The following is a 12,321-nucleotide window of genomic DNA, read 5'->3' as shown; positions in this document are numbered from 1 at the left end:
ATTTTCCAGCAGGACTTGTCACACTGCCCACACTGCCAAAAGCACCTACTGGCCTAATATATTAATCTAATTTTAGAATTTTAGATCTCTCTGTGTGTAATACTGTAATACATCTATATAATATAAGAGTTTCACCTTTTGAACTGAATTACTTAATAAAATAAAGTAACTTTTCAATGATATTCTATATCATATACATACATAAAGAGAGAAAATACCACAGCGACATCTGTCGGTGCTGATTGATAGCACATGACTTTGTACAACCTATACAAGGATGTACAATATAAAGCTGCATGACTTTATATATACATATATATTTACTGTACAATCATGTATAACGGTGTTTTTTTTACTTTAAATGAGATAAACCCACAATAATGTGCTCTTTTTAGGCTATTTTAAGAAAAATGCCTAAAATAGCTTTAATTTGTTTTGTTTTTTTACGTCATTACGTTGAAATTCAAGACGATACACGAGAATAACATCTAATTACAGACGTTTTTATTTATTTTACCCTTCTTTAAAGCAATTATTCAAAGTATTTGCTCGCATAATTGGTTTTTAAGGTCTCCACACAGAGATAAAACACGCTATTGACGTTCTCACACACTGCACTGAACAACAGCATTGACGTCAATGAAAAACGACACGTCCCTTTTTTTCAGACAGCTTCGCTCTGATTGGGCGAATTAGCGCAAAAGGCGGGGATTAGGGCGAAGCCGCGCTCTCTGATTGGTCAGCGCCGTACTGTACGTGTACCGAGCGAAACTATTTTTTTCACGCATGATCTGTTGTCACCGGTGAAGCAGAGAGGCTTTGGTCGCGCGAATCTCGCTACGTTTAGCGGTTTAGAGGAGAATAGAGGCGTTTATCGATGAAACCGAGGAGTTAGAGAGGATTATAATCCGTGTGGAGGACGGGAAGGTGAGTTTCAGCGTGTTTATGGAGGTTTTTACTGCTGCTGTGGTCAGATGATTGAGTTAGATAGGACTCCATACTGGAGCTAAATGGAGCACAGGTCAACCACACAGACCAGTAAACCTGAGCATGCAATAATATCTGACCGTGTTATTCTGTATTTATCGTTATATTTAACAACATTTAACGATATCTAACCTGGAAAGATAAGTTATGGTGGTTGGTGCTGCAGAATCCGCACTATAGTCTATAACGTACTGTTACTGTACAGCTCCTCCTATAGCTGAAGGCTGCAGTATGTACTATAGGGTTTTACTGTCATTAATTGAGACATATGTAAATGTGCAATATGCAAATAGTCCCAAAAACAAGCCCAAATCATTGGCCGTGATCAAATATTTAGTTTTGATATGATTTCAATGTATTTCTATAGCTATTTGTGCATTGCAGAAGATGCACTGTTGAATTTGCTGCATGGCTTCTTTGTTTAATGGGCAAAAGTATTGGGACACCAGCTTAATGAAGTGCTTTAAAAAGAGTTTTTTTTTTTTTTGCTTTTGTTGAAGTAACTGTCTCTACTGTCCAAAAAAAGGCAGTCTAGGATTGGAACACAAGATTAATCAAAGGTTTTATTTGTTGTAGTAACAGGTCAACCAGACCTGAGCGTGTTATTCTGTATTTATTAATATATTCAACGATATCTAATGATGTCTAACCTAGGAAGATAAGTTATGGTGGTTGGTGCTGCAGATTCCACATAATAACGTAAGTCTATAACCTACTGTTACTGTACAGTTCCTAGCTAAAGGCTGCAGTATGTACTATAGGTTTTTTAGTGTTATTAATTAAGACATATGTAAATGTACAATATGCAAATGAGACCCAAAAACAAGCCAAATCATTGGCTGTGATCAAATATTTTGTTTTGATATGATTTCAATGTATTTCTATAGCTATTTGTGCATTGCAGAAGATGCACTGTTGAATTTGCTGCATGGCTTCTTTGTTTAATGGGCAAAAAGTATTGGGACACCAGCTTAATTAAGGGTTTTAAAAAGAGTTTATCTTGCTTTTATTGGAGTAACAGGTAAACCAGACATACTAGCAAGACATACTAGGTCATGCTCTTCTGTGTTTATCATTCAAAAAAATAATATAGTTGAAGGCTATATATAGTTGAAATACTATAGGTTAATTACACTATATGATTTATATGCAGTCTTATTGAGACATATGTAAATGCAATATGCAAATGGGCCCGAAAACAAGCCCAATCATTGGTGTTAATCAAATATTTAGTAATGATATGATTTTAATGTATTTCTATGAGTGATTGTGCATTGCAGAAGGTGCACTGTTGAATTTGCTGCATTGCTTCTTTGTTAAATGGGCAAAAGTATTGGGACACCAGCTTAATGAAGGGTTTTAAAAGGGTTTTTCTTTCTTTTACTGTCCAAAAAGGCTTTCTACTACATTGTGCAGCATTGCCGTAAGGATTTGATTGAATTCATCAGTGACTGGCATGTGACTATCATGCTTGACAATACAGCAAAGTGGTGAAACAGATTTTATATACTCAGTATAGGGTATGTTTAATTTGAGCTAAACTGCTAATAAGGTGCAGTTAAATCTGATATATTAGGCATATAACGCTAATTACCACAGCTATAAACAATCGTTGTTTTTGCTCCATGCTGTTTACACTAAGAGCGTGGTCTGTGCAGCGTTCACTGCTTGCAGCTGCGCAACCCTGTTTACTAAGTGTACATCTGCGCTGCATGTTCCATTAAAAACACGGTGTTTGGTGCGTTTTGGTTTATGCCTGTGTGAAACCCAACCGAACAGAGGGAGAAACGCTTCAAGTACAGTTGTGAAAACGCTCTAAGACTCACACCCAGCATGACTAGTGTGTCTCTATTACATTTAAAGCATTGTTATGAGGATTTGATTTTATTCAGCGAAAAGAGACATTTGTAATGTCAAAAGTTTGGATGGATGATGATCACCTGACCACATCCAGAAGTACTGGATAAAGTAGGACCATCATTCCATATATAGTAAATATGGAAAGAATGAATGATGCATTGATTTATTGTCTCTGTTGACGTTTGTTATTGGGTTTAGTACAGTCAGACGCTATCACATGAGGCCCAGCAGACTGTAAGTGTGTGTGTGTGTGTGTGTGTGTGTGTGTTTGTGTGAGTTTTGGGGGGCATTATTAATCTTGGGCTCAAGTTGTTGTTTTCCAGGCAAAAGGCTTTGGAGCTTGCTGTGTCTGGGTCAGTAGGTTAATGATTAGATGCTGCAGGGAAGTGTTAATGGGCTGTTTCCACTGACGCATGCTCTCACAGTGGCACTGTACACATAAACACACACAAACACACACACACACACACACACTCTCTATTGTACACAATGTAATAAAGTAATTGGGGGTAAAGATGATAAACGGCTTCAGTGAATGACTGAAGATACAGTCATAAACAGATTGAGCTTAGATTCTCTGCCCCAACTCGACCTGATTTTCCACCACTTTCCTCAGAAAATAGTCTGTGTGATGTAGACGTCTGTTTTTAATGCTATTTTTATTTTATATAAAGCTATGAGATGACAATCAAAACCACAAAGTAACAAACCAACTTGTGTTTTAAAAAATGTTGTACAAATGCGCAGTGCACACTTCACTTATCTATATTACCCACATGACTTGCAGCACTGTGCAGTGCCTTATTATTACTGTTTTTTGTGTTTTTTCCACATTTTTGTGTTTTTCCCACATGAGACTATGAGCTCAATATAAAAAAATTGTTTCTTTAGAAATTATTTCATATTCTTAAACCATGTTAAATTATATTAGATTAGAGAAAAGTCATTCAGACATCATTCTTGTAGCCTAATTTACAGATGTTTAGGTCTGTGGATCATTGTTCGCATTTGTGTTTTAACCTTTCGGAGATCTTCTGTTCTTAATAAATATTTTTCTTAAATAACAGGTATATGCTTCTTCAGTTTTGCAATGTTAATTTCAATGTTAACAGCACAGATTTCGCTAATTTAAACAGACCAAAATTTTTTTTAAGCCCAGTTTTAACGCCCTGCTCCGGTCAGGCTCGGGCAGAATTTGCCCAATCTAAGCTTTAAAACAGATACAGGGCTGAAATATAGAAAGAACCTGGGAAAACCTAATTTCCGCATTCTTAATGTTTTGGCATCTGGAAAATCCAGTAATCCAGTGTTCTGGAATGTACTGTGGTGACGGGGCTGTAGTGCTTAGAAAAACATGATGTTCATCTTGATTAAGGTTTTAAATCGTTTGGCCACAGAGAGCATTCTGGCTTTGTTTTTTATTGGTAGATAGGATGTCCCTCCCTCTTTCCCCCTGTTCACAATTTGGCTCAATACCTTATCAGCCACTGATCAGCCAGAACATTAGAACCACTGACAGGTGGTCAAAAGGTTCTTCTGTCAGGAGGTGGGACCTTAGATTTAGACAGCGAGTAAACTGTCAGTTCTTTGGGTCTTTAGTTAATGTGTAAGGCAGGAAAAATGAACAAGTTCCAGAGTCTTGAGTGGCACAACTGTCTAAGCGTTGTAAGGCTGTATTGTTGGTTTGGTTCCTGTTTTGGTTAACTAAAGTAAGCTTTTATTCCTTTTAAAAGGTAGAAATACTCATTTTATATATTAAATACTTTCCATTCCTTTGACCCGTCAGAGCTGCTGTAGATGGAGGAAGTGGCAGCTGCCCCCCCGGCCCTGCCCGGCCCGTCCCAGCCCACGTTCTGCCGGCCCGCGGCCTCCGAGCGCCGCAGCCGCAAGTCTGGCTCCGCCAACATCTTCCAGGGCGTGAATCTGCGCCAGCTGCGGCGCCTGTTCCGGTCAGCCGGGGAACCGGACGCTGAGCAGCGAGCGCGAATGGTGTGGGGCGACTGGACAGCGGGGGCAGCTGAGGGGGAGGACGGCGGGCAGGACGAAGAGGAGGGGGAAGATGAAGATAGGCTGGCGCAGGCACTGGTGGGATTGAGGGTCCGAGCCAGAAACCGCAGCGGAATCCGGGCAGAACCTCATCGCAGCGACGGCGTCTCCGCCACCAGAGGGGTTCGGGCATTTGGACACTCCAGGTGAGAGAGAGACACTATCCTATTTATTGTTGAGAGTTTATGCTTGATTGCAAGACAAACCATTTCCGTAAGTGGTCTGAGACAAACAACTTTTGGAGGTGATCTAAGAAAACTGCTTTAGATGGTGGTCTAAGATGCATTTGAAACAAATACAAATCTATTCACTCAATCTACTTAAGGAGGTGGTCTAAGAAAAACTACTTTCGGAGGTGATCTGAAACAAACAACTTTAGGTGGTGGTTAAAGACTCGTTTGAAACAAATATAAATTTTGTTCACTCAAACCACTTCAGAACGTGGTCTGAGACAAACCACTTCAGGAGGTTATCTGAGAAAAACACATCAAGAGGTGGTCTGAGACAAGCCACTTAAGGTGGTGGTCTAAGACAAACTACTTTCGGAGGTGGTCTGAGACGCATTAAAAACAGATACAAAGCTGAACACTTAAACCACATCAAGATGTGATCTGAAACAAGCCACTTAAGGAGGTGGTCTGAGACAAACCACTTCAGGAGGTGGTCTGAGACAAACCACTCCAGGAGGTTATCTGAAAAAACCACATCAAGAGGTGGTCTGAAACAAGCCAATTAAGTGGGTGGTCTGAGACAAGCCACTTAAGGTGGTGGTCTAAGACAAACTACTTTCGGAGGTGGTCTGAGACGCATTAAAAACAGATACAAATATGAACACTCAAACCACTTCAGGATGTGATCTGAGACAAACAACTTTAGGAGGTGGTCTAAAACAAACGACTTTAGGTGGTGGTTAAAGACGCATTAAAACAGATCAGATATGAAGACTTGTGTAGATGTGATGATGAGCACCTGTTATCTGCATCCTAGCTTCCATTTTTATAATAGAAGCTAAAAAAATACATCAGAGAAAATCCGGAAGGAATTAAAAGGTGCTGGAGTGATTGGGTAAATCTGTGGGATGTGAGAGGATTGCATTAGGGGATGATCATCATCATTTTTCATGAAATTATTATTAAAGCCCCGAAGCTTAAGCTTAGGCTTCCTTTCACAATAATCAGGTGTTTCCTGGTCCAGTAAAGCCCTGCATTACACAAACAACACTGCAGCATAACAGCAGCATAGCAGCACCCTGTATCTGCTCTGTTTCCAACTTCAGCATCAACTGTGCCTTTAATCTGGCCTCCAACCGTTTAATACTGATTACAAGCATCTAAAAACAACACAGATCAAGACCAGCTTTGGCAGGTACCTGGTTAAAATTAACTGGTCTAAGCTGGTCAAGGTGGTTCAACATCATCCATGGTCATCTTGGTAAAAACATACCCTTTAGTAGTTAATCAGAAGGTTAAGCATGACCTTCTTAACAAAGGTTGCAGTAAAACAACTAATGCTGGTAATCAAAGTGGAAAAGTCCTTTTATAGTACCTTTATAAAAAAACATGTTGAATTTATTTGATTGCGGACAGCATGAACCAAAGACATTTCATGTTTTGTCTGATTAATGCATGAGAAAATTATTGAAATGTTAAATACCTGCCAGCAGTCATGACCTGTTTCTAATAGAAAAGTTTTAAACAAAAAATGTGCACAGTATATTTAGTTATAGTTTTAGCATCAATATTGCAGTACACACATGCACAAAAGCCTGTTACGATGATAACTTTATTGACTTTATTGATTATTGAATAAATGGCTATTGCCTTGGTTTTTTTTTTTTTTTTCTTTGAAAAAATAAAGAGAGCACTTTCTGAATCAGTTTCTCTGATTTTGCTATTTATAGGTTTATGTTTGAGTAAAATACTCAATACTCAATACCATCAATACCATTTGTTTTATCTGTTTTACCATCTGTCAATACCATCTGTTTTACTCTAATCATTGATACACAGGTTGCATTAATAATATTATGACATGTTGGATGATTGACAACAAAATATTGCAATTTCATGTTGCACATGTGAAACAAACGTATATAAATTCTATTTTCTCCTAATCTTCCATTAGATTTAGTGAGCGGTCTCCAGGACAGTCGTCTGAAGCTGCCGCTGATGAAGATGATGCTGCCGCTGCAGGAGCCTGTGGTGGGCAGGATCCCGTCACCGCTGGGTCATGTGACTCAGGGGACGTCCTGTATGAAGAAGAGGAGGTTCGAGGATCTTGGAGTCGGAGTGGTGCTGTGGAGAAGGATCCAGAACGCTACCTCCACCGTATACGGCACTGACGGAGGAGCCGGAACACTGCGGGATTATCAGAGAGACCGAGAGAGAGAGAGAGCGGGATTAGACAATAATCTGATGACCAACCCTGGTTGGGTCTGCCAGGCCACAGCAGGACATGCTCACTAAATATACCCTGAGTGGCCAGTTTATTGGAAACACCTACCCTGTATCTACACTCTACTCTGGCCACTTTATTAGAAACATCTTCTATCTGAGTGTAGTCCACCTAATATGCGTCTCCAAAAGTTGGGCTACAGTCATTTACTGTACCTACAGTTAGTAGGTAGTCCAGGTGAGTGACACTGATTCTGAAATCTGATTTATTGTTGAGATTTTATGCTTGGATGTGAGACAAAACACTTCAAAAGGTTGTTTGAGACAAACGTAAGGAAGTAGTCTTAGACAAATAACATGAAAAAGTGGCTTGTCTGAGACAAACCACTTCCAGGGGTGGTCTGAGACAAACCACTTCAGGAGGTGGTCTTAGACAAACCACATGAGAGGGTGTTCTGAGACTAACTACTAGAGGAGGTGGTTTGTCTGAGAAAAAAACAACTTGAGAGGGTGATCTTAGACAAACCACTTGAAAAGGTGGTCTGTCTGAGACAAACCACTTAAGAAGGTGGTCTTAGACAAACCAATTGAGAAGGTGGTCTGTCTGAGACAAACCACTTGAGAAGATGGTCTGTCTGAGACAAACCACTTGAGAAGGTGGTCTGTCTGAGACAAACCACTTGAGAAGGTGGTCTGTTTGAGACAAACCACTTAAGAAGATGGTCTGTCTGAGACAAACCACTTAAGAAGGTGGTCTGTCTGAGACACATTACTTGAGGGGGTGGTCTTAGACAAACCAATTGAGAACATAGTCTGAGACAAACCAATTGAGAACATAGTCTGAGAAAAACCACTTGAGGAGGTGTTCTGTCTGAGACAAACCACTTGAGAAGGTGGTCTGTCTGAGACAACCACTTGAGAAGGTGGTCTGTCTGAGACAAACTACTTGAGGAGGTGGTTTGAGACAAACCACATGGGGAGGTGGTCTGAGACTAACTAATTCAGGAGATCGTCTGAGACTAACCGATTAAGGAGGTGGTCTGAGATTAGACGCATTTAAAACCAATACAAATCTCAACACTCAAACCACATCAGGAGTGATCGAGATTAGACAATAATCTGATATCCCCTTGGGATTGGATATTGGGTCTGCCAGGGCACAGCAGGACATACTCACTAAAAATACCCATAGTGGCCAGTTTATTGTAAACATTTGCCTGAGTGTAGTCCACCTAACATGCATATCTAAAAGTTGGGCTACAGTTAGTTACTGTACTGTATCTATTAAAGTGCAAGGATAGGTAGAGCAGCACAGGAAGTAACGTTAAAAACCATGGACCACACGTTTCCTGAGAAGCTAACGCTAATCCTACCAAAATAGCTGGATACATCTCTACTGGAAGCTATGGAAACCTTCTGGGACACTATACTGGAGTGGCACTACAGAGCTAGCGAATGCTCACCCAACCCATGTTAAAACACTTTTTCTTATGTTATATAGATACTTAGATTAGCTGCTCTGAGATCTGATTCTTCTCATGTTTACGGTAGTTGTACGCACAGAAACAATTGCCCCAATTAAAACAAAAATGCAAATGTGGCTAACAGTGATATCAGCAGGACATGAAAGCTAGCAGTTAGATTTGCTTTTCAAACAGAGACAAATATTACTCTTGTTAGCATCAATTCACTAAGAAACTTAAGTTAGTATACCTTTTTAGCTTTTCTTAACTTTTATTCTCTGAGAAACTGGACCTGAAAACTTCAGTTCACTTAAAAACAGAAGTTAGCATTGTCTTGGGGAAATACATTCATTAAGAAACTAAAAAGTATCCATTTGTTATTGCCGCCTCACTACAAAACACAATTTAGCATGTTATTTTATGCTTCCATTTACTGAAACTACAATGCAACATTACTTTTTAAGCTTCCATTCTTGAAAAACCGAGTTAGCATTTTCTTGTTAGCTTTCATTCACTGATAAACTAGCATAGGCAAGTTTGCATGACTAGCTTGGCTTGATCTCTTATCTTCAGTTCACTTAAAAACAGAAGTTAGCATTGTCTTGGGGAAAATAAAGTAATTAAGAAACTGAAATTAGCATTTTGTTAGCTCTGACTCACTAAAAAAACAATTTAGCATGTTATTTTATGCTTCCATTTACTGAAAGACTACAATGCAACATTACTTTTTAAGCTTCCATTCTTGAAAAACAGAGTTAGCATGTTCTTGTTAGCTTTATTTCACTGAGAAACTAGCATACACAGGCAAGTTTACATTACTTTAACTTGGCAAACTTGAAGTGAACTTATCTTCACTTCACATAAAAACAGAAGTTAGCATTGTCTTGGGGAAAATACAGTAATTAATAAACTGAAATGAGCATTTTGTTAGCTCTGACTCACTAAGAAACACAAGTTTACATTGTCTTGGGGAAATACATTCATTGAGAAACTGAAATTAGCATTTTGTTAGCTCCAACTCACTAAAAAAAAAAATTAGCATGTTATTTTATGCTTCTATTTACTGAAACTACAATGCAACATTACTTTATAAGCTTCCATACTTGGAAAACAGAGGTAGCATTTTCTTGTTAGCTTTATTTCACTGAGAAACTAGCATAGGCAAGTTTACATGACTTTAACTGTGCAAACTTGAAGTGAACTTATCTTCACTTCACATAAAAACAGAAGTTAGCCTTGTCTTGGGGAAATATGTTCATTAAGAAACTGAAATTAACAATTTGTTAGTTCCCACTCACTAAGAAACAAAAGTTAGCATTATATTTTATTCTTCCATTAACTGAGAAACTTTGAGGAAATGTAGCTCCTTTGTAACCCTTCCACATAAATTAGTTAGCATGTCTTTTAGCATTCACTGAAAAAACTGGAATTTAACATTTCTTATATTCCTTTTAGTAAAAAAAAACACGAATTAGTCTTTGTTAGAATTCATTGGCTGACAAAGCTGGAATTAAGTTCTTAGCTTCAACTCAATAAGATAAACATAGTTAGCATTATTTGTTATTCTCTATTCACTAAGAAAAAGAGCTTAGCTAGCTTCTGTTTACTGAAAAACTAGCAGTTAGCATTTCTTTAGCTTCCGTCCTCTGAGAAACTGCTATGCAACATTTGTTAGCATCTTTTCAGTGAGAAAAATAGTTAGGTTAGCATTCTTTTAGCTTTCGTTCAGTGACAAAAAAGTAAAAAAAAAAAAATATTTAACTTATACTGATATAGATGTTACCATATATTTACAAAGTTTACAGTTCTTGTTGACTTGCGTTAACTGACAAAACTGGTATTAGCAAAACCTGTTAGCATTCACTCACTAAAAAAACACAAGATACAAGGCTGTACTCCTTTTAAAGCTTCCTTTTCATGAGGAACGCACATTAGCGTATCTTCTTTATAGTTTCCATTTAGTAAGAAACTGGAATTATTCACTAAAAAACACAAGTTAGTGTGGTTTAAAGGCTTCCACTCACTAAAAACCAGGAATTTAGCTTCCATTCAGTAAGAAAAATCGAGTTAGCATGTCTTGTAAAGGGGCTATTCACTGAAAAACTAGAATTAATCTTAAATGTTAGCATCCATTTGTTGATTAATGGGAGTTATAATTTTCCTGTTAGCATTCTTTCACTTAAAAATAGGTTTTGGCTTCTCTTCTCATCTGTTTAAAGATAAACTGAACTTAAAATGTATTTGTTCGCTTCATTTCACTAAGAAAAAAGAGCTATCGTTTCTTAGTTAGCTTCTGTTGACTGAGAAATTAGCATAGGCAAGTTAGCATTTCTTTAGCTTCCATTTACAAGGTATGTTTCCACCCAAAGATTTAGAAACATGTATTTTATGAGTGAAAATACTTTTGCACTTTAATTTAGTGCCATGTGACAATGTGGGTCACTTCTATTTATCTATTAATAAATATATAGTACACCTTTTTTTATATTAGCACCTTAGAAAGTCAGTGGAAACATTAGCTATAGCTTGTTCTTGCTGAATTCTACTAATTTATTTCCTTTAATCCGCTGATCAGCTGCTGCCCTTCGTGTCCTGTTCACTACTGTTAGCCACTGTTCACTACAGCCATAATACACTACTGCACTGATTCATCTACAATAGTGACATTAAAGATTCTTACAAGCTAAAGTCAATCATGTTAATGGATTCCACCTCATTCTTGAGTGTTTTGGAAGTTTTTTTTGACTGTTAGAAGCTGCAAAAATTGAATATTACGTCTAACATTTAATTACTACTTTTTAAAGTAATGAAGAATTGAGTTTTCATTAAATTTCCCAATTTCTAGTTTTTTTCTGCTCTTTGTCCTTTTATATTTAGGAGAAATATAAAAGGAGAAAATATAAAAATATATAATTTTTAATTTATTCACTAATTTTCTATATATTTTTTTTAGGGGAGAAAATCAGAAAACCGAATAAAGATTTTTTTTTCTCGTAAATTTAGATGAATAAAATTGGAATTTAGCCTCAAACTGAAAATTGAACTGAATAATGTCTGAAGTAATCAATATTCTGATCACTTAAGGATACATTTAAATATATGAAATTGGGTCTAAAATAATCATCAGATTTTTCATATCTGCAAAAATCTTGTCTTTTTTCAGATTTTTTTGTTCCATTTTTGAATCCTGTAACAAATGTAATTTGGATTATACCATCAGATTTTTGTTACTTTCGTTTCGTTATTTTTCAGAAAATTTGTTTAGAAAAGGCAAAACACAACAAAAAATTGGAAAAATGGCAAAATTCAACTATTTTTCTCTACTCTTTTTTTTTATTTTATTAAAGCTTCAAGTGATCAGAAAATCAAACTGATAAACACTAAACTGACCAATAGGTTTGTTTATTCGGTTGGCAATACTTCTTTACAGAGTCTAGATAAACTGTGTCTGTGTGTGCATTTGCACATCTGTGTCAGCAGCGTGTGCATCTTACAGTAGCTGATTTAATGCTGAATTAATTAAAAGGTGTGTTTACATGTAGAGGAGATATAGTGCTGGATCTGGATGATAC

The 12,321-nt window shown here is 37.4% G+C and overlaps 1 protein-coding gene across 1 annotated transcript; it reads left to right on the top strand.

The window, feature by feature from the left end:
* The first annotated feature begins 770 nt into the window (after window positions 1-770).
* On the top strand, window positions 771-7,291 carry avpi1 (arginine vasopressin induced 1). The gene is made up of 3 exons (XM_022674497.2): window positions 771-927; window positions 4,634-5,039; window positions 7,018-7,291. The coding sequence occupies exons 2-3, from the start codon at window positions 4,645-4,647 to the stop codon at window positions 7,232-7,234; spliced, it is 612 nt and encodes a 203-aa protein (XP_022530218.1). The 5' UTR covers window positions 771-927; window positions 4,634-4,644; the 3' UTR covers window positions 7,235-7,291.
* The last annotated feature ends 5,030 nt before the right edge of the window (window positions 7,292-12,321 follow it).

The sequence above is a fragment of the Astyanax mexicanus genome, chromosome 21 (assembly GCF_023375975.1).
Source record: "Astyanax mexicanus isolate ESR-SI-001 chromosome 21, AstMex3_surface, whole genome shotgun sequence".
NCBI classification, from domain to species: domain Eukaryota; kingdom Metazoa; phylum Chordata; class Actinopteri; order Characiformes; family Acestrorhamphidae; genus Astyanax; species Astyanax mexicanus.
The sequence above is the reverse complement of the archived record's forward strand: the minus strand, read 5'-3'. Positions and strand labels throughout refer to the sequence as shown.

Bases quoted from the DNA above. Each gene is read 5' to 3' on its own strand.
- avpi1 (XM_022674497.2), top strand. From the start codon at position 4,645: ATGGAGGAAGTGGCAGCTGCCCCCCCGGCCCTGCCCGGCCCGTCCCAG. The intron at 5,040-7,017 runs GTGAGAGAGAGA...ATCTTCCATTAG, and splicing joins CGGGCATTTGGACACTCCAG to ATTTAGTGAGCGGTCTCCAG.